Here is a 22,759-nt window from a genome sequence, read left to right as displayed (position 1 = left end):
TTGGCGCTGGTTCATTCGAATTAGTTTTCACATTGATCTCGGTAAAGTTTTGTGGCCGCGCGCCCAGAAGTCATCAAGATTTTTGGTTGCCATAAACTGAAGCAGCAGGCAGAAAGAACAAGCAAGAAACAGAATATATAAAATGAATCACATAGCGAAAATTTGTTTATTTTTATTCCATGCGACGTACTTCCGACCTAAAATTAAGTAATTCGTAAACTCGTACATCCTAATTTGTAATTTGTAATCTGTAATCTGTAATTTGTACATAGCGCAAAAATCGAAATGCCATTTTGTATAGATCGTTGGTGCCAAAACAGTTGAATCGTCTGTCAAATCATCCGATGCAGCTGCCAGCCTCTCGCATCGAAAGCTGCCATCGAACATGCATTCGATTCGTAACCCCCCAATTATACATATAACTAGGATTAAGCTCCCCCATACAATATTTTCAATATGTATTTTTCTATGTGTCAAGCATAACGTTTATACAACTTGTACATTATTTTATCTTATGCTGTAATTTAATTTAAAATATATATATATATATATATAAAAGTATATATATCTATATATATATATATTTATATATATATATATATATATATATATATATATATATATATATATATATATATATATATATATATAAAATATCACTATGATCTCATGAATATGTTCATAAGACGAAAGTATATATGTAAATTAAATGAATACGCATAAATATATATATGTAAGAAGAATTATAAAAGCAAATGCACAAAAGAAAATATATGTAAAACAAATAAAAATTTTAAAACAAAAAGTTTTCCTTGCCTTTCCTTTCAAAGTTAGTTTCAAAGTTAGTGGCAGAAGGAGGCGTGGCAAATAACATAGAATATATATATTATGGATCTGGGGCGATGAGGACAAGCTGTCCGACTGAGCGCAGTAAGCTCCAAAGCCTCAAAAGCGAGAGATGTTTCAATAACATTTACCTATCGATCAAAATCGATAGTTTGTCTTCGTTCTCAAGCCATGGCCTGAATGAGAAATATGAAGAATTTCCGTTATCAATGGAAAAAGGAAATGTATAAATGGTATAAATGGTTTTTTGAAAATGTATTTAGCAGACAGCAAAAGGCCTGGCAGACCACATAAAGTAACTATAGTCAGAATCAGCTAGATATAGTCTGCAAGCTGAATCGATATAGCCATGTGCCTTTGTCCGTCCGCTCGTGTAAGAGTGACGATCTCGTTAACCACATAAACTAGAGACTTGAAATTTGTAATGAATACTCGCGTTTACTAAAGGCAGTATGATCTAATCTTATTTTTCGATGAACTTGTTATCGATAAAAGCCGATAATTTGTCTTCGAATATCGTAAATGCTGAAGACTTCAAATTTATCAAGCATGTGTGAAAAAGCAGACATACGAATGTTATAATCGCGCTCTGAAAATTTGATAAGAAAACTAACTTCCTAAATTAAGATAGCAACTACACCCCAAGTTAGCAGAGCTCGTGCTTATGTGTGTGTGTGTATGTGTGTGCGTAGATGTTATGTTGGCTATGTATGTAAAAAATAATTCTTTTCACACCAAATGCGACAAAGTCCTAAAAAAGGACTCAATCATGGACGTCCTAAAATGCACTTCGTCTAAAGTAAGTTCGACAAATAGCTAAGAATTTCAACAAGTTGCAAGCATTGCTCTGCTGTAAGTTAATTCACAATGAAATGGCAAGCCAAACACAACAAAAAGCAACTTTCAACTGTAAAATTGGTTGTCAGGTTAAGCAGCGTTGCCAACTCAAACTTGAGTAGCTCCAAGAGAAACACCCCACACATTTATTCTATTTGAATCTCAACAAGCCACGCACATCAAGTCGACAACAAGTCAGATCACATACATATATCTTTCACTGTATACACATTAGTAACACCCAGCACATCGAGCGAATCTAAAAGGAAAAATAGATTTAGATTTTCAATACAAATATTTATCAACCGAAATTATTGTTAACTATGGATGAGTTGGCGAGTCAGCAGCCCAAGGTATACACACGAAATGTGCTGAAAGCCATTGCGCTGCTGCAGAATGGTCAGTCCGTTTATGTGTCGAAAGATGATATCGTTATGCAGGTGGCCGAGCAGATGCGTCGCAAGGCGGACATGGATACTGTGAGGGACCATGTGCTGAAGTCTTTGGGCAATTTGATTGAATTGGGCATATTGACCCGGAATCCTTATGCCAATTACAATTTCTATGACTTTCCGAGTTGTTCCAATCTAAACTTGCGTTCTTCGATTAAGGTATAAGTAACTACAGTGAGTACCCGCTATGCAGGGCTCCTATTCTAAACACACTTTTCCCGCACAGAAGCGAAATTGCTACACAGGCGGGCGCAAGGCGCGGCAAAGTTATCGGGCCAGAAAATCGGCACCTCCGAAGCCCAAGCGCCAAGCGAAATCGAAATTTAAGCGTGCTTCCGGTATACCTGTAGTGTGCAACTGCTGTCGCTCGTGTATTATGCCCTTCGTTAAGACCATTAATGCAATCAAAAATGCGACTTTATCAACGGAGAAAATGGACATCGACGATCTGCCTCAGATAAGCAATGTGGTACCAGAGGAGCATAAAACTGAATCATCAACTAGTACAAGGCGATACGAGTTTCAGTTTCCAACTGCTATTGCATTAACAAACAGTTCAAGTTCGATCGAACAAAGCAAATATATTTGACTTAACATTCAAAACTAAAAACTCTGACGTAGCGCCATCTATTTGTCAAAGTAAGACAACTGCAAGGCGGACTAAGGCCAGCCCCCAAAGTATGCCCCATTTTTAGTTAAAACTAAGCTACGCTTAACGATTATTCCTGCTCAGAATCTGTGAATCTTGAATATCTCGAGTATAATTCGAATTCCTTTCGTGATTTCAACCCTCGCAATTGAATTTTCGGGTGGTTGGCTGTCCACTTAGCCTGTCTAAGCCAATTTGTAGTTTTTGTGGTCGCGGATTAAATGCTCATAATTGTGGCAGTGCCGCACGCGACTCGCAGTAACAGGATACGTGGCAGCGTGCCACAAAAATATGATATGTTATTAACGGCTTAAGCAGGCGATGATAATGACTGACGGCGCGAGCTCTGGCCGAGCTCGGCTATTATTTTGCGCCCAACATGTATATAAACACATCCGCTTCCGCCTTCACTGGCCGTGCAGCCGTCAATCAAAGCGAGCCGGCATATTTAATTTGAATTGCGTTTTCACAAATCACAAATCTGCGCGCCGCCAGTCGCAGCAACCGGCAGCAGCGGGCAGCAACTGCCTAATTTGACATTTGAGCGTCGGCGCGTGTCGCATTTGCAGTCCGTCAAATGGCCCTCAATGAATACTTACTAGTATTCAATTAAATTTTAAGCTAAACTAATCAGTGGGCCACCCACACCCCACGCCACGCAACGTCTAGTTTATGATAATTACTTTTTGGTCCAACACCTGCCAGCAGCAACAGGCGAGATATGGGCCCACGGTTGGGGCGCCTGACATTGTCATACATTGGCAATTTTATTATCCGCCCAACCCACGGCCAACTGCCACAGCCTTACCACAAAGGCAACGCCCACCCACGGCGCCCGATTCTAATTATTAAAATTATAGAAACGGGCAACATTTGCGCGCAGCCATTTTCCGTAAATTAAAATTAATTAACTGCCTGCGGTTAGCGAAGCCAGAAAATAATACAAAATTTAAGATCATCAGCTTACTACGTTTAAATTAAAGATAAATATTTAATATATAGATATCCTGAAATAGCTGAGTAGATTGTGCTTTTTATTATGGGAAAATATATATATAATATAAAAAAATAAAAATTATGTAATAATGATTATATTATAAAATAAAAATTGTGAAATATTTAAAATATAATTAAAATAAGACTTAAAATATTAATAATAAATTTATATATAAATAATAAAATTAATAAGTAAATAGATTAATAAATAAATAAATTATAAATAAATATCTAAATAATCAAGAAATAAGTGTAATAAAAATTAAATTAAATAAAAAATAAATAAATAAAATTATTAAATACATTGTATTAATTCCCTAGTGTAAATATTAAAAAATATACTAAAATACATATAAAAAAATATGAGAAATAGAAACGAAAATAATATAAATTACTCTGATATATAAATTTTAAAAATGTTTATTAGTTAGTTTATTTGCAAAAACAATTTTTAAAAAATAAATCTTGCCAAACAGACATGTTTCTTTCTTTAAGTATATATATTTAATATATTATTTTATGTAATTAATTATATAAAAATATTAATTACTTTTCTAGAAGATAAAAAATATAAAACAATTTACTTGTTTGAAAAGACTAAATATAATAAATAAATGAAATTTAAACTAACAAAACTTTGTCAAAAATATGTTAAATATATTTGTTAAACAAATTTTGAAAAAAAATTACTGTAGCTTCACTTAGTAAGTCAGTAAAATAGTTCCAAGTCCTGGCACTTCCCAAATGCATTATATTTGTATAAATATTTGATTAACATTTATGAACATGCTTAGCTCTCTCTCTCTCCTCTCTGTAGACACAAATGTTTCTCTCGCAACAAATAATCAAAATTATGTTTCAATTAAAAGTGGCTTGGCGCAACTTGAAAGCCACTTAAACTTAATTCAATTATAATTTAAACATAATTAAGTCGCATGTGTTTGGGTTGTGGCAGTGTATGTAATGCCAACTAATTGCCTTTCAGCTTAAGAGCTGCAAGAAAAACTAAATAAAATTCATTACACGTTGGATAAAATCCCGCAGCGTCCCTCGAAAGACGAGCCAAAATGCACCGGGAGCAAAAATGCATTAAAAATTCATTACAAAGTGCACACAGAGTTCCTTCCTCCTGCTGGCAAATGTAAGAAACTTGTCTAGTCTCCCTCTCCAAGACGCATGCCACAAGCTGCTGAGCTGCTTTAAAAGTGCAAAATTATTCCGACTTCGGTTTTGTGTCAAGCACAAGTTTGTCTCTGCGAAGGCAGATGATGGCAAAACATGATAGCAAAAGGATATATTATCTCTTGCTTGTCTGCTGAAGCCTATAACGGTCTCAGCCTGCGGGTCATAAGCAAAACTCATAAGGCAATGGCCAATGGTGAAGGGAAGCAGCGATCATAATCAACGTCTTTTGGCACTTTATTGACAAACTAATAAAAACATGGAACGTCGTTCCAAGCAAGGACTAACAGGACTCTCGGACAAAACGATTTATTAAAATCCCTGTGCATGGCATACATAAAAAGCAGCGCAACTGACCGTTGATATGATGAGTAATTTGCTTTTGGCTTTTAATGCTGCAGACTATGAGGACACGGATAAAGGCAAAAGCAAAGGCAAAGGCAACGTCAACGCTGTCCGAATAGTTGCAGGACACGGAAATTAGTGCGGAAACGGTTACTACGCTTAGCAATCTGTCAAAAAGCCAAAATGTAATAAATGAGACTAAGAACACACACACGCACACACACTCAGGCAGTTGAGGCTCCTGGCCATCAACATAATTCATGGAACATGCCAGAGCACGACAAAAGACTTCCATAGCAGAGGACAAAGGCGCCAACTACTGCGACTGATGTCCAAGCGGATGCATAGAGCAGGACCAGCACATGTGCCATATTTCATTACACGTTGATAAGTGGACATTTGTCCACCCAATTTGGTGTAGGACAGTCAACTGGGTACTGGGTGGGTGCCTGTTCAGCTTGGATGCCAACAGGCATTTCATAATAATTTCAACAACCTTTTCTACGCAAACATGAAGCGGTCACAGACCGAAGCTGATATTAATATTAAATGCGCTGGTTGGAACCAAAGTATTAACTGCTGCATGCACCGTATTCATATTTGTATTTAAATGAAATGTGCGCTGTGCTGCGAGATTGTGGTTTGGCGCACCAAAATATAAGTTTAAATTTACATTTTGAAGATAACAAATTGGTCAAATCTTTGACTTGTGCTTAACTTTTGCTTGTCTCATTTTCATTGAAACTGACATAAAATATTTATTGAACCTGAAATGGCCATAGCTCGGCTAACTGTCTTTTTAACTACTGAAAAGTTGGCCAACTGCAAATTCAAATTCCTGTTTTCCATCTCTCATCTCTGTAATCCGACTGAAGGCAGTCTTCAGTCTGATCGATTATCATTCCAAAAAAAAAATGTTATTAGACTTCAAAACATTTATTAAGTTCTTAAATAGGTTTCACACTTTCTTTCTACATATATAATTATATTGTTTAAATTTCCTTCCTTTTCTTGCTTCTGTCTAGTCTAATCGTCATCTTCATCAAAGTCTACAAATTGCAGTTTTCTTTGCTTTATGATTTTATGCGAATCCTTGCGCGCTGCTGTGTTTTCCTGTTGAGTTTGGGTCTCAGCTATGTTCTCTGCACTGGGCCATTGTATGAGTTGAGTTTCGGGCACATTCGAGTGATCTGCAGCTGGCGCTGCGCTCGCCTTTGGCGAGTACCGCGTGCGAAAGCGTTTCAGATACTGCGGCACGGCCGGCACATTGCCTGTAGCATGAAAGTCCACAATGCCATTAATGTAGACCGGTCGCAGCAGGCTGCACAGCTGCATGAGATTCATCCGATTCGGCATGGGCGACCACAGCAGCTCGTTCAGTGGCAATGGCCAGCTGTTGGAGGCCTCAATTTGAACAGTTACGGCATAGCCATCCTGCTCGAAGTGCCCGAGATCTGCGCCCAAGCAGCAATAGCTGTGCAAATATGAGCTCATCAGCTTGATGTGGCCATAGAGCGTGAGGGTTCGAGCTAGACGTGTGAGCAGATACTCATAGCCGAACAGTGGCAGCTTGAGCACATACGTTCCACCTGCAGACGCTGCACAGTCGGAGATGATCCTGGCAACCTCTTCGAAGTCCACATGCTTAAAGGGTTGATCGGCAGCCTTAAGATTCAGATAGAGCTCATCGACGCCCTGAGCAATCCATTCCTGATAGGTGACATTGCCCATCAGCCGACAGAGATCATCCTGCTGCACGGCCGAGTAGTAGTAGAGCAATCGGCCGCCCTGCAGCTTGCGGATGAGCAGCATCAGGCTGTTGCCGAGCTCATTGCCAGCGCAGAGCATCAGCTCCAGTCGCTTGCCATCGCTGAGACGCAGCTGGAACGGCTCCGCTTCCTTAACTATATGGAAATCCTGCAGCGATATCTTGGCCCCGCGGCTGCTTAGATAGCCGAGCAGCTGATTGGCCAGTGGCTGGGTTGTGTACATCTTGCAGAACTGCTTGGGCAGTCGATCCACCTTCTCCTCCATGCCATAGAGATGTGTAATGAATACCTTAATGTGGTCCTCATACAGCTTGGGTATCACATCCACCACTATTTCTGGGTACTCCTTGAAGCGCATCTTGACTGAAAGTAAGCAAATAAATTCAAGATATCAATATGGTTTGCTCTGATGAATTGTGAAGTAAGTCATTGGCTGCCTCGCCCACCTGTTGACCTTACTTGATAGCTTGGTCCATAGCGGATACATTAATAATGGCCAATAATTGATCAATATGAACCCAAAGTGGCGACTTTGACTTTGCGTAATTTCCCCAAAGACGAAAACAAACAACAAATTTCGGAGCAACGACAGGCATTGGCATAGATCTCAAAATTGGCAAGAGTTGAGTTTGGCTAAACTCATAAAAGTCGTCACTGGCACAGCCCACAGTCTGGAGATTTTGGTTTCGCTTTCAATATGACCGTCAAAAACGGGCCAGCAGCTGGTTACCTCACCCAATAAATAAAACGTGTAAATTATTATTGCGTTGCGGAAAAAGAAAGCAGCGTGGGGGGACGGACTCACGCTCTGCGGCTCTGAGGTCTCTGACTAGACCAGAAAATTACTCAATGTCGCTTAACCCGACTGCAGCTAAATGCCAACCTCTTGTTGTCTTCGTCCGTTGTGTTGTTGCATTCATGTTGCTGCTTGCTGCTAGCTCTTTTCAGCTTCACCGCCCGGTTCCAACTTTCACTCTCCAAACAGCTAATTTGCTTAGCCTCTTGTTCGCTTGTTGCTGCCGCTGCCGCTGCTGCTGCCACGAGCTCTTGGCTCATTACAATTAAGCCATCTGACGCGGTGGCACCCAGATTTGCCGCGACTCTTGTACAATAATTCGCTTGGCTATTTATGAAGCTTATAGAAAAGTGTAACAAATGTAATGCAACTATCTGATTTAATTAAGCAGTTATACAGCAAAGGCGAGTTGAACGAACTCTGAACTGTCAGATTACCCAACGAACCTGCAGCTGCAAACTGGTTTAACTATTTCACCTATACAAAACCTTTTTAATCATAAGACAAATCATTTGATAAGCCTGGCATATACTGAAAGCTTTCATCATAGGCGCCTCAAAGTAAAGATAATCAGAGTCGCCTCTCGTGTGAACTTTATTCTGTGCTTACTTTGAGCATCAGCTAGTTTATCTTATACTTAAGATCATATGCACTTTTTTAGAAATATTATTGCTTTACGCAAGCTGTGCTTATTATATTAACATATAATATAAGAGACATGTTTAGCCTTTCAAAAATATAACAGTTGTTTTCTTTATAGTTACACAACTTTAAATTAGAATAACAAGTACAAATATATTTTTAATATCAATTAAACGGACTTAATTGCATAGAAAGCTTTATGACATTAATGTTTCAATATAATTTTAAGCATGTTGCTGCCGCAGTTGGCGAATAAGGTGCCATTTGGAACTCAATGTTCGCAATCATTACACTCAAAGGCAAACACATTTTTACAGGCGTATGAACCAACGCCAAGCCACAACAGTAATTGTCTGTGGATGTAATAGTGTTTCTACATAAACTTGGAAATTATTTTTATTTATTTATTTATTTTTACATATTCCTTCTACCAAAAATTGGCTTCATCTTTATGTAAGCAATAAACGCATAAATGCCTAAAAGAAATAAAGTGAACGAACGCAAAAATACGAATTTCCACAAGTTGCAAGCATTGCTTTCATCCATTCATAATGAAATGTCAAAGCAAACACAAGAAATAGAAATTATTAGCTGTTAAATATTTTATTAAATAAAGCAAAGCTGCTAACTCAGAGCTGTGTAGCTCTAAAAGAAACAACCTTTACTTAAGCAGCCTTTGCTATATTCTTATTCAATCTTAGTTCTTTCGCTTTCTAAAAACTTTTACATAACAAGATTTCGAGCACATCATTTGTTTGGTATTTTATAAACTTTAAACTAGAATTAAAAATATATTTTTGTTGCTCACAATCTGTTTCTGTAACTTATAATAAACAGCAAGACAGGCTCGCCCAGCTTCACACTTTTTCTGACCAGATTCTACTTGAGCTGCTTCTATAATAATATCTAAAATACTTTCATCATTCATTCGAGCATAGGCTCAACGCATGTTCTACTTCCACAGACTCAGTACAATTTATATATTTTTTGTTGTAATAAAAACAAATTTAACTAATATTTTTATGGCCTGCTTTATTTTGCTTTCTTATTGATCTTTGTATAAATCTAAACTTTCGCACATCTACCAAATTTTATTATTACCCAATTGCAATCTCTCTCAGGCCACTCTCTCTCTCTCTTTTAGTTACTCTCTCTAACTAGCAGCTGGTTAAACATAATTTCGGCAACGTTTTCACTCTTGGCTCGAGCAGCGGCGGCTCTTGCTCTCCTCTACAACGCGTTGGCAGTGAGTCGAGACTGAACTCGACTTAGCTGGCGGCTTGGAGCTTGGGGCTTGAGCCATGCTCAGCGCCGGCGTCGCGTGTCAAACGAGCGCCGTACTCAAAGCCGGAAAGACGTCGCTGGCGCTGGCTTCTTCGCAGAGGCAGTTAACAAGACAAAATCAAATTTCGTTTCGTTTCGAATTTATTATCGCAGTCGTAGTTTCTATTTTATTTGAAGTAAGTGGAATCAAGAGCCGAAAGTGTGCAAAATCGAAGCCGGCTAAGCAATTGTGTGTGTGTCCGTGTCTGTGCCTGCCGCAATTGAGAGTTAAACAAAGCGTAGTCATTGTGACAACAGCTGCCATCCGACTGTTTTTAAGTTCAACCAGCCAAGAAAAGAAAGTTGTCTGGGTCGTTGAGTTGTGCAAGTAAATGAAACATTAAATATTGCGTAAAAATTAGTCAAAAGCCAAAACACAGCAACAATAAATGTAAACAAAAATAAGTGACTCATGCCCAAACCGCAATCGAACCTCAGCACGCGTCAAACGTAAAAGACAACGGTCGCTGCATGTGAGTGCGATTATAGCACTAGTAAATTGAACATGCCACGCCCACACAGGGCCAGCTGGTCTAGCGCATGCACAACACGTACGCTGCTTTTTGGTTTCCGTGTCCATATCCGTGTTCGTCTTTAGTCCAAAATTTGAAGCTCATCTCAGGCGTAAAGTGTCCTTTCGTGTTCGAGGGGGGCAAGTCCTTGCACTGAGCATGTTGTGCCGCACTTGTGCGTGCCTCGACACACAATCGAAACGTTGTGCTCAAAGCATTTTGTGATCCCAGCACCTGGTGCTGCTGCTCTGCCCCCGCTCCATATGAAATTAGCTGACATTTCTTGTTGTAAATTCCAGTGCAGTCTGTTTTGCTACTGCTGCTGCTGCAGCTCGTCTTCGTTTTAGTGCAGCGCCCTCTGTTGCCTGTTGGCAGCAAATGCAATTTTCTAGTACTTGCTCGTTGTGGCGTCTCCGCCGTTGCTTGGACCATAAAATTTTGGGCAATTACAGTTACAGCAGCAGCAAGCTGCTGTGGCAACTGAGTCAGACTGTCAGTCCGTGTGTGCGAATGTGTGTGTGTGTGTGTAATTGCATGAAATTTAAATTTTATGTGCGAGCAACACATTTTGGCATAGTCGTTTTTATATTACGACTAGCGTAAATAATAAATGCTGCTGCTCTTCCAGCTGATTCATGTCTTCGACTTTAAAATCGGTTACAAATTTTTGGAAATTTTTCGTGCGTCATCTCGACGAGAAAAATGGGCTCGAATCAACTCAACACAACCTTGACTCCATTTAAATGCAAATCGAGCTGCGCTGAATGAGCTGCGTTTATGGTGAAATTTATGGCAGAAAGGCAAAAAATGTGTTAAAAACTTAATGAATGAAGTGTTAAAGCTAAAGCCAAGAAATTGCCAATCAATAGAATTTTTATCCATCCAATTCAGAAATCACTTTCACTGACTTGAAATACATTAATTTCGTAATATTTTGATTGAGCAAATAACAAGGTATTATAAGTGTGATATTTATGCCTAATTTTTTTGTCAATATAAATATGGTCTTTACCTTACATTAAAGATATATATTAGACAAATTATGGAAATGATAAATCAGTTTTGTAGGCATAAATTTCTATGGAAAGAAACTCACAAAATATTCAAGCAATAAAATATACAACATTTGATTTTAAAATCTACAGAAAATTAAAAAAAAATATAAAATATTTAAAAGATAAAAAATATAAGAAAAAAAATACTTAAAAATAATATACAACTTTTCAATATACAAATTTTCAACAAATAATTTTGAAAACAAAAACATTGTTACACTAAAATATATATATAAAAAAATATATAAAAGCAAATATATAAACAAAAATAAATATTTATAAATAAAGTTTTATGTATAAATGTGTATAAGTAAAAAATTTATTAATAAAAAAATTGATAAATTAAAAATATATATGATTAAAAATAAATATAAATAAAAATATAAATTAATAAAAAATATATAGAAATAATATATAAATAAATATAAATAAAAATAATATATAAATAAAAATATATACAAATAAAAAATATGCATGAAAATAATTATAAATGAAAATATACATAAATAAAAAACGTACATTTAAAAATATATCATTTTTAAATGTATGTTTTTTATTTATTTATATTTTCATGTATAAATATTTTTATGAATAAAAATATATATAAATAAACAAAGTACATATAAATAAAAATATTTATAAACAAATACATACATAAATTAATATATATTTATATATAATATTTACAGAAGTAAAATTGAGTTAGTCAATCTAGTCTACAAAGAGCATTAAAACGCTTATCCCAATACATTATTAAAAGTGTTTCTATAATCACAATTCTTTGACTGTCTCAAAGCTGGGCAAATAAAAGTCCAGAGCAGTCGACGTGTCAGACAGCGTGTATAAAACTTTTAAGGCCTGTCAACAAATGGTGGCAAATAAAAAGTCACAATAATATGAATAATTTAGCACAAGGCGCACAGCAGCGAGCAAGAGCCGGAGTCGAGCCGAGCACCCAAAAGAGCTAAAGATTATGGATATGATTATACGGCGTAGTCAGCGTCGAAATAAAGCTGATGATTACGTTGCCAAGTCGAGTCGAGTTGCCGCGTGCGGCTGCATAAACACGGCGCAATCATAAAAAATGGAATTAAACAAATGTCAAGTCGCCGTCGTCGTTGAGCTCTCAACGAGCACGTGAGAATTGCATTAATATGAATGCAAATGCAGCCCCCACTATCTCTGTCCTTTCTCTCAATGGGGTAAATCTATAAATTTATGTGCAAATGTTGCGAGAAATTTGCCGCGAGGACTCTAGAGAAATTCGCAATCTTTTCCAGTTTGCACTCAAGAGAGAGAGACGAAGTCTGACAGCAAGTTTTTATGTTATTATTGCAGGCGACGTGCGAAAAGTGGCTTACGCTTATGAATTGCTGACGTTATAGCTGGGGATTTCCAATTGCAAGAAACACACACACACACACAGAGAGAGAGAGACAAAGGCAGCCATAGTTACGCCCACACCACGACAGCAGCATGCAGTTTCGACAACCGCCGCGAAGTATGCTATGGAAAATTGCATTTCTAATTATCGCATTAGTCGGCGACGTGTCGTGCATAAGAAATGGCGCCGGAAATGACGAGTGAGTCGGCTTGATGTCTAACTTAATTTATGCAAATTTTACCAGCACCTCAACTAAACCATATTCCCGCCCATTTCCTGACAGGCAGAAACACATTTCCGCAAAGCTGAAAAACTTTTTTCCCTCGGAGCCGCTGCTTGACGTGAGCCCCAAAGCAGAGCAGATAGCCGCCCAGACGTCCGCACGGGTCACAAATGGCGGATTTCGCCCCTCACAGATGCTAGAGTTCACGCCCTCAGATGTGATGAACGCTGCCGGGCAACGCTTTCCGCCCAGCTACCTGGAGCCCAACTATAAGCATCCATTGCCCAGCTCCTTGGCCAGCCTCCATTCGCAGCACTCGGCCACGGACAAAGTGTTCTCCTTTCCGCAGGAGTCTCGGCCGCAGCTACAGACAGCGTTCCACAACTACGAGAACTCACAGATACCCACCACGCCTGTGGTCAGCTATTTGGATCCCTTTACGCAGCAAAACTATCAATATACGCCCACGCCCACGACAGCTACCACGCCCACCTACATACAGTATCAGCGCGAGCGTCCCGAGCAGCACGGGGACCAGGCCTATACGGTGCAATCGTCGCTGCTCGTCGGCAGCCAGTCGCCACAGCATGCGTCGCGTCCCAGCGTGGCGGACGAGGTCTACTTGAAGCGACCCGGCTACGTCTTCGACGAGAGCCCCTCGACGCTCTATCGTCGACCTGTGACGACGCCCACGGCTGCCACATCGAATAAAATTTCATACGACTCGCACGATTACCCACCGCCCAGCTATGCCGCCCAGCAGACGTCCAATTTCGTGTCGCAGCCAACGCAGCGACCCCGCGAGGACCCACGACCGCCCTACAATCGCCAAGACGTCAATGAGAATCGCCCATCGATACATGGACCACAATACTCGCCATCGTCGTCGTCTAATTATGCAAACAACTTTGGTAATTATTTGCAGCGACCGCCCAGCTACTCCAGCCACTCGCAGTCGCGGCCGCAGTCGGAATACCCCACGCACTATCAATACGAGCCGCTGCCTCAGCAACAGCAGCGACCGGGCCACAATTACTACGAGTATCAAATTGGCGAGATACCGCCACAGCAGCGACCACCCCAGCTCAACTATCATCCAGGCCCAGCGCCGGGCTATCGGCCACCCTACCAGCAACAGCAGCAGCAGCCAGCGGGTGGCGGCTTCTCCACTTTGGCAACGTTGCTAAGCACTACACAGCAATATGCGCCACAATTTACAAATCTGCTATTGGGCGGTGTCGGTGGTGGTGGTAGCTCCTCCTTGTCTGGTGGCAGCCCATTAGGCAGTCTCTTAGGCGCCTTCGCTGGCGCGCAAGGTGCGGGGCAGCAGAGTCGACCGCCCAACACACAGCTCATTAGAGCCCTGGAGAACATCGCACGCAACGACGATTTGCAGTGTGTGCCCAAGGTGCTCTGCCAAATGATTGCCGGTCAAACGCAACGTGGCCAGCTGCCAGGCTTCATTACGTCTCCGGCCATAACCAAGTGAGTACCAGTCGTAGCACCCACAATTGCCAGGGCCAGGGCTTTACTTGTAAGTAAATATTATTAAATTTACATTGCCCAAACCAAAGGCAACTGCTCAAACTGAACCCGCAACCCCCAACCCGACTGTTTGCCTAATTTCAAGCAAGCGTTAACTGGGATTAGACTTCATTCATTATGCAAGTCGATCCATATTGATACGCAATGAGCCACGCTCTGATTGAGCCCCAGCCAGCAGTCGGGGCAGTTTGTCCGACGCAGCTTGTCTGTAAATTGATATTGTTTTGCCCACACGCTGCAAATTGGCATTTACTCAATTAAGTTTTATAGGCAGCCGGCTTAGATAATGAGAAATATAATAATCATTGAATTGCGAGTGCAGCTAGATAGAGTTGGTGTCTGCTTGTAAGCAAATTCTAAAGTTGTTATAAATCTTTTCATTATTTTCCAGCTTTCTGGCTGGCTTCCCGGTTGCCTCACCTGCGCTCATTTACGGACGCGCTGCGCTGCTCGGCATTAGCGGAGGCACGCGTAGTTGCGTTCAGACCTATGAGAAATGCCCTAAGAATGAGGTAAGCTGTTTGGCTGTTTGGCTGTTGGCATACCAATCAAGGGTGTTTAATGATTATTAAAAACTTCAACTTTTGCTACCCTTGAACAGATGGAAATCATTCACTATCTGAACAATCATCGCGGCGGCTTTTTTAAGTTCTTCAGCGAGCCGGAAGAGCAACCAGCTGTGGCACAACAAAGCGAATCGAGCGGCGGCTCATTGTTCAGCATCCTCTCGGCGCTAACAAACGGCGGTCAGAGCCAGGGGCAGGTGACGCGCACTACGCCTCGGCCAGTGGCGAGACCCACACAAAGACCCAGCACGGACATTGCCGATGGCATCGGCAGCTTCTTTACCCGCGTGCTGTCCGAGTACATGAGCGGCGTGGAGTATCAGAGGCGTCGCCGCAGAAGAAGGAGTCTGTTGCCAACGGAAATTAAACGCAACATTCAGACGGATAATGGCCGCTTGATGCCCGTTGATTTTCATGATGAAGAAGATGGCTTAGACACTCAGACGCCAGTCAAGTTTCAAGACGATGAGGAGGCGGAGGCGGCAAAGGCACACACCGAACTGATAGGTGTGCTGCAATTTCCCGAAGAACAAGGTGAGGGCGAGGGTCGCATACTGCACTTCAAAAACATAGAAAGCGATGAGCATCAAGGGCATGACAGCGGAGCTGTGAGATTTCCGGATGCAACGCCGGAAGCACAGCACGACAGCCAGCGAAAAATTATCTACGAATTCAATCGTAATGCAGCTCAGCGAAAATTGAGATTTCCCCAAGACCAAAGCGAAGGTGAGCGCCAAGCCAAAACTCTGCAGCTGGCCGAGGGTTGGGCAGCTGTGCTGCCCAATGGTCTCGGCGAGGAAGACTACGGCAAGGAAAAGAGACGTGGCAAGCGCATTGTTTTTAAGGACACCAACGAGGAGCCCGAGGACTTGGAGGAGCGATTCAGAGAAGAGCAATCGAGAAGGCAGGAAGAGGAGGAAGAGCGTTTGCGGGAGCAACAATTGAGAGAAGAGCAATTCAGAGAGCAGCAGCTGCGAGAGGATCGACAAATCGAGACACATGCACCACCAAATGCCGTCTACGAGAATGCAGCACCACCTCAACGTGGTGCCCGCGTCCTGTTTCCCGATCATTACGAACAGCACATACGCAGAGGCAAGATACTCAATCGACCCACCTACGCGCCCAGCTACGAGTACAATAACCAAGTCGAAGAGAAGGAGCAGCGTTTGGTGGTCAGCGATGAGCATAGACCCAGCAGCCACTATCGGCTAGAGACGACGTCAACTTATCAGACCAGTGACCAGAGTCACAGTCACAGGCAGAGTTTCATGAACTATGGCGAATACCTGCCAGGAAATACCGTGAGATTCGACGAGTTGGGTGAAGCACAGTACAACTATCCCAATGCGAACTATATAAGCCACAATCGATATAGCAGCAGCTATCAGGCTACCTCCACGAGAAGCCCCAAGCATGAGGATAATAAGAACATCTATGTGACCAACTCGCAGGGGGTAACGGAGTACTACATAAGGCCGGACGGACGAAAGGTCTATCTGGCGAGCGGATAGCTTTGTAGAGTGTAAATATAGAAAGAGTTGCAGAGGCAGTTACCCTGTTAGTTTGTAGGTCTGTAAATAATTGTTATCGCTTAAACGAACTTAAATATTTATTAAAAACTTTGTAAACCAACAAACAGAGAAACCTTCTTTAATCTGCTGCCATTGTTCAGGGCGACAAGCAACAACAAATCAACAAGTATTTCAGGCAAATGAAATATGCAAAAGAAATGGCACATAAATCTAGAGACAAACGGCGCGTCATCGCAGGGAATACGTTTGAAAAATTAAATGTGATAAAACGGAGGAAGACCGCCAGCAAAAAATCCGCACACAATTTCCACATTTTCCCAATGGGACGCCTCCTCACGACTTCACAGAGCCAAATCACACAAAAATGCAAAGTGCAAAAAAGTGCAGCATACTTTTGTGCGGCGGCACACACACACCCACACACAACAAACAGGGTTGTCAACGTCACCAAAGCTCAAAGCAACGCTTGTTGTCTGCTCGCTCACTCGTGGGGAGGCGGTCTGTGGGTCTGAGGTGCCCCAGCACAGTGCCTGCAAACATATGCAACGAGTTAATAAATAGCAAAGCGCTGAGGGCAGGGCAGAGCCTAGAGTTGGAGCTGTGTATTTTACCAAAAGCCGTAGTTGTAGTACTTGAAGCGAAACAAACAAGAGCGGCACGAAAAAAAGTGGCAGACGAGATAGATATAGATTGGAAAATACTCTGTAAATTCTTAAATAAATTTAAATTTATAATACATTTTTGTAAGAAATGTGATTGAAATTAACTACTCATTATTCATGATTCATGATTCATGATTCATGATTCATGATTCATGATTCATGATTCATTATTCATTATTCATTATTCATTATTCACTATTCACTGATGCACTAGGCAGTAGGCAGTAGGCAGGAGGCAGGATGCAGGAGGCAGGAGTCATTATTCATTATTCATTATTCATTATTCATTATTCATTATTCATTATTCATTATTCATTATTCATTATTCATTATTCATTATTCATTATTCATTATTCATTATTCATTATTCATTATTCATTATTCATTATTCATTATTCATTATTCATTATTCATTATTCATTATTCATTATTCATTATTCATTATTCATTATTCATTATTCATTATTCATTATTCATTATTCATTATTCATTATTCATTATTCATTATTCATTATTCATTATTCATTATTCATTATTCATTATTCATTATTCATTATTCATTATTCATTATTCATTATTCATTATTCATTATTCATTATTCATTATTCATTATTCATTATTCATTATTCATTATTCATTATTCATTATTCATTATTCATTATTCATTATTCATTATTCATTATTCATTATTCATTATTCATTATTCATTATTCATTATTCATTATTCATTATTCATTATTCATTATTCATTATTCATTATTCATTATTCATTATTCATTATTCATTATTCATTATTCATTATTCATTATTCATTATTCATTATTCATTATTCATTATTCATTATTCATTGATTATTCATTATTCATTATTCATTATTCATTATTCATTATTCATTATTCATTATTCATTATTCATTGATTATTCATTATTCAAATGGTTCACTCATATATCTTATACATCATCACAGCCTCTTTGCTTTAGTACAGGGTATGTGCAACGAGTCTGCAGCTTAATGCCTTGCGTCAACAATTTGTGCGCCGCGCTGCAAAGTATGCAACTGTTTTTTCCGTTGCATGCTTTTTGGCGTATCAATTTTTGTTTGCAACCAGACAAATGGTTAGCCAGTGGAGCGGGCAGGCCGAGTGCAAAATGCATTGTCCGAACAAATGAAACTTCGAACTGGCCAGAGTGGGCTGAGTGGGGGCAGCGGCTGGATACATGCTCTTAAAAGCGCAGGCATGCCCCCGCATAGACACACACACACTCACACAATTTCCATTTTTGATTTTTTTCTTGTTGATTTATTTGCTTATTCTTCATACTTATGTAAGTCTAAGCCTATGCTGGGTCTGTCCTCTAAATGAAAGCCCTTAAAAACAACTAGCAGTACGAATTTATGAAGCATGACTGTAGAGTAGAGGGAAGGGAAAGCTGAAGTTGGAGTTTGGAAAGAACGTAACAAAGATGTCCATGCGATTGACTGACTACACGATGCAAATGATGCAGATGATGCAGAGCCCCCGCCACTGCGCTGTCTACAATATACAATATAATATAAAATAAAAATAAAAATAAAATAAGTGCCCGCCCATGTTGCAGTAGGTCCTTAGCGAGGCTGTGGCGGCGGCAGCGGTCCGGCGCCTGGACAGGGCATCCGCTTGGCCAGGTGCTTGCATAGCGGCACATCTCGCACAGCATCGCCGATAAAGAGCGAGAGCAGATACCATTGTTTCAAGCCGCCGGTTGATTGCACTTTGTAGTTCCTGAGTGGTTGAGTGTTTGAGTACGGCGCATGCAAAGAGATGTTCAGTCAGTCATCATCATCAGCAGCAGCAGCAGCAGAAGGCACAATAGTCGGCAACGAAAGCGGATTACAAAAATAATTACTTATAAGTAGCGGGTAATATACACAAGTCTGCCAGCCAGCACAGCACCCACGAAACCCTTTCCAACCGACACCAAAATCAAGAGTTTTCTTGCTCTGCTTCTGGACTGGGGCCATATGAAAAACAAAAGTAATTTGCGAGCAGCGATTGGGCTGGGCAGCAACAAGGTATTATGGGCTTTAAAGCAGACTGGGCCTGGACTCGGTGACAGGTTAAAGCACTTTTTAGTAAGTCAAGGATGAGTTAGCATATGTGGCATATAATGAAAATATATATACAATGGGGAAATGTTTTATAGATCAGATCAAATTATGTTAATATTAAAAATATTCATGTTCGGCTGGTACAAGACGCATTCATCTCTGGCTAAAAGCTACGCTCGTCTCACTTATTTGTTGCTGATTACCTGGAGGCATCAGTCCCATCTTTGCACAGACACACTTCAAATTTCACACGTCTGCAATGGGATAATTTAATCAACTCGGTAACAAACACATCTGCAGTGCCCGCTGGACCAGCCCAGACTCGACTGTACGGAAAAAGGTGCAACAGCATCAAAAACAGAGCTGACCAGTGCAGAAGCCGGGCTGGGGTTGTGGAAGGGCTGTCCACTGTGCGCTTGCATAAATTTAATCAAAAACTTTAATCATATTTTATTATTACAAAACACGTCGTGGGCAAACGTACAAAACTTCTAATGCCAATTACATTTGCAGCGCAACGCAAACTAAGCAAACATAGAAAATGGAGCGACGAGCGGGAGTGAAGGAAAACAGGAGAGACGGACGGGCGGACGGGCGACAGACGTAGAACACATTTCAAAAATAATTTTGAATATTTGCTCCTGACACGTTGGGGGGGGGCAGCACTTGGCTATGGTCAGAGACCTGAAGTGGGGGGCAAAAGAAACTTTCGAGTGTTGAAAATTTTGCATGTTAAGTGTGAAAGTGTCAGATGCAGGCGTTGGGACTGAGGCGAGTGCGAGTGCGATATGACACAATATTAAATGAAATTTACAACAATGGCCAAAACTATGAATGCCAAATGTTGCGCATACGACACGTATGCCATAGATTTCTATGCAAAAAGCTTTTGTTTAAGTTTTAAACTATCGTTTGCTTGGCCAAAAAATAAACAAGAATTAAATATTTAAACGAGTTTGCCATATCGAAATATCTGTGGACAGCCAGGCCAAGACTCAAGAGTTCTTTTATTGCATAAAAGAGAAAGAGAAAGAGAGAAATTAATTATGAATCACTGCAGTGCAACGAAATGCAAGCAAAAGAAATGGCCAACAGTGCGGAAAAGAATAATTTCCTCAACTCGGAAAAGTCGTGCATGGCATTAACATGACAATAGCGACAGCAAGGGCAACTGACTTATCAGGAAGAAAAAAGAGAATTTATGTAAACTTACAAATTGAAATCCAAACGCAATGCCAATGGCAATGCCAATGCAATGACATGCACATTTAAACTTTGGGAGCAGCAAGTACGTGAATCTAACTGCAGACAGAGGACGGAGGGCAGACATTAAGTTATGCGCAGATGAGTTAGCAATGCCAATGACAAGGGATACGAAACAGCGAAGAAATAATAAAAATTGATTGGAAAACATTCTCAGCTAAAAACAAGCCATTCATTTGCCAAATGACAACAGCAGCATCATCGCCAAACTGCAACCTAGCAATAACGAATGCAATCCGAGATGTTCATTTGCAAGAGGAGAATGCCAAATGAGCAATAGAGCGAAAGAGAGTCAGAGAGGGAGAGGGGAATAGAAGTTCAAGTTGTTACTGTCTGTCAGCTGGGCAGCCATAAAGTCAGCGTTCCACTTGAACAAGAAATAACTAAGAAAATGATCTAAGCTAAGAGCAGAGCGCACAGCAAATGCTCTATAAAAGAAATGTTCGATGGAAGAGAGATATGTATTTAATGAAGCTTGGTATGGAAGACTAGCCATGGATAAAGTTATATATATATATATATATATTTATTTATATATCTAGCGGACTATGCTGGCTTATTCTACTCTCACTGATTTATGTGCAAAACTCAAGCAAAGTTTTAAACTTACTAATATAGGTAGACTTATAGACCCATAGAGTGGCACCTCTATCTAAGCTAAAGTCTTCTCATAGTAAGCAAGCGCCATTACCCAACTGCGAGCATACCCTTGCCAGTTAGTTATTTATATTCCATAGCTAAAACTTTGACCTACCTCAAGACCTCGGACCAGGGCGCATGTGGTGCGGCGTTGCCTTCAGTGGCAGAACGTCGTTGGCTGGCAGAACGTGCGGCATGCATGCGACACGGCTCCTCGAGTATGCAAGCCTGTGGCCCGAACTCGCGCAGAATTTCCTTCTTGGCCAACTCAGCGTCGAGGGCGTGCGGCTGGCCGGCGTCGCGTCTGCTGCGCGCACGGTACGTATCTGCAAGAGTGACAAAAGGGAAGTTTTATGTTAGTAGCAGTTGGCAGTTAGCTGTCGTTGGCTGCTTGCTTATAAAACGCGAAATTAGTCAAAGTGGCAACAGATGAGAATGCCAAAAAGTTGGCCAGCGTCTGCTGCTGCTGTGGCTGATTGCACAATTTGCGCATTTGGAGTTGAGAGTGCAGCTTTGGTATTTCCCTTGTTAGCGCTCATGATTGCTTGTCATCAACCACTTGACTATGGGTTTACCCGACAACGAAATCATACATAAAACATTGCCAGCAATTCAATTCAGCTAACAAGTAGCCGCACGGCTGATTGTAAAACATTCGGGCCCACAACTCGGCTGTCAACAGTCTCCATCAGCCTTGACCCCATTCGGCAACAGCTAAGTGGACGTGCACGCTGCAGCAGCACCACCAACATCAAGCAATGCCATTTGAGCCACTCGACCGCCAGTTTTGTCACACATTTGAGTCTGGTTTTCAAGAGACGAACGAGTGCGTTTACCTCATGCTCAGCGCCTACCCAGCTGAGAGCTTGGCTTGCCTGAATGTTGTAAGAGTTTCTTTTGACTTTACTTAGGATGCGGCATCAAGATTGAATTTAATTGTGAATTCATTATGCAGCTGTGGTTTATCTCTGACTGAGTTGAGTAGTTAGCTTACTGACTGCTATATCCATATAAGATATAGTATATATATATATAAATATATTTATATATTTATGTAATTAATAGATTTTCAACCCAACTCACACGAGACTGCTTGAGCTGCTTTGAATACCGGGCAATTATTAATTTATGCACATATTTTGACTTTCACTTAATGAAAAGAAATTAAAAGCTGAATCATGCCACAGGGCGGCAGTTGCACTTTCACACCGACCAATACGTGTCCAACTTACTCGGGTTGAGGGAGTAGGCCAGCTTTTTGGCAAACTGCGACAGCCGCACGGACAGGACAATCACTGGAAAGCCGACCAGCTGCACGGGCAGCTCAAACAGCGGATCCGGATTCTGTGCCAAGCCCTGCTCCACATAGTCCAGCAGCAGCACCAGCAGCACGTACAGCGTGGGCAGCAGCGACAGAGTGCAAATGTAGCGCAGATTCATGGTGTCTGT

At 40.8% G+C, this 22,759-nt stretch overlaps 4 protein-coding genes across 4 annotated transcripts; 2 read left to right on the top strand and 2 right to left on the bottom strand.

Annotated features, from left to right (window-relative positions):
- Window positions 1-1,901: 1,901 nt before the first annotated feature.
- On the top strand, window positions 1,902-2,745 carry LOC111599238. Its single transcript, XM_023314835.2, has 2 exons — window positions 1,902-2,294; window positions 2,362-2,745. The coding sequence occupies exons 1-2, from the start codon at window positions 2,007-2,009 to the stop codon at window positions 2,722-2,724; spliced, it is 651 nt and encodes a 216-aa protein (XP_023170603.2). The 5' UTR covers window positions 1,902-2,006; the 3' UTR covers window positions 2,725-2,745.
- A 3,568-nt stretch (window positions 2,746-6,313) lies between these two features.
- Window positions 6,314-21,504, bottom strand: LOC111599272. Its single transcript, XM_023314871.2, has 2 exons — window positions 21,426-21,504; window positions 6,314-7,439 (listed from the first exon to the last, which is right to left on the bottom strand). Exon 2 carries the CDS (start codon window positions 7,432-7,434, stop codon window positions 6,334-6,336), a length of 1,101 nt encoding a protein of 366 aa, XP_023170639.2. The 5' UTR covers window positions 7,435-7,439; window positions 21,426-21,504; the 3' UTR covers window positions 6,314-6,333.
- On the top strand, window positions 12,881-16,667 carry LOC111599267. Its single transcript, XM_023314866.2, has 5 exons — window positions 12,881-12,987; window positions 13,072-14,496; window positions 14,948-15,068; window positions 15,158-16,344; window positions 16,384-16,667. Exons 1-5 carry the CDS (start codon window positions 12,881-12,883, stop codon window positions 16,634-16,636), a joined length of 3,093 nt encoding a protein of 1,030 aa, XP_023170634.2. The 3' UTR covers window positions 16,637-16,667.
- On the bottom strand, window positions 18,908-22,750 carry LOC111599277. The gene is made up of 3 exons (XM_023314875.2): window positions 22,543-22,750; window positions 21,426-21,636; window positions 18,908-19,082 (listed from the first exon to the last, which is right to left on the bottom strand). Exons 1-3 carry the CDS (start codon window positions 22,748-22,750, stop codon window positions 18,926-18,928), a joined length of 576 nt encoding a protein of 191 aa, XP_023170643.1. The 3' UTR covers window positions 18,908-18,925.
- Window positions 22,751-22,759: the final 9 nt, after the last annotated feature.

This window comes from Drosophila hydei, unplaced genomic scaffold (assembly GCF_003285905.1).
Source record: "Drosophila hydei strain 15085-1641.00,03,60 unplaced genomic scaffold, DhydRS2 tig00000001-arrow-pilon, whole genome shotgun sequence".
Taxonomy (NCBI): Eukaryota; Metazoa; Arthropoda; class Insecta; order Diptera; family Drosophilidae; genus Drosophila; species Drosophila hydei.
Note: the sequence above shows the minus strand (reverse complement) of the source record. Positions and strands in the feature narration are given on the sequence as shown.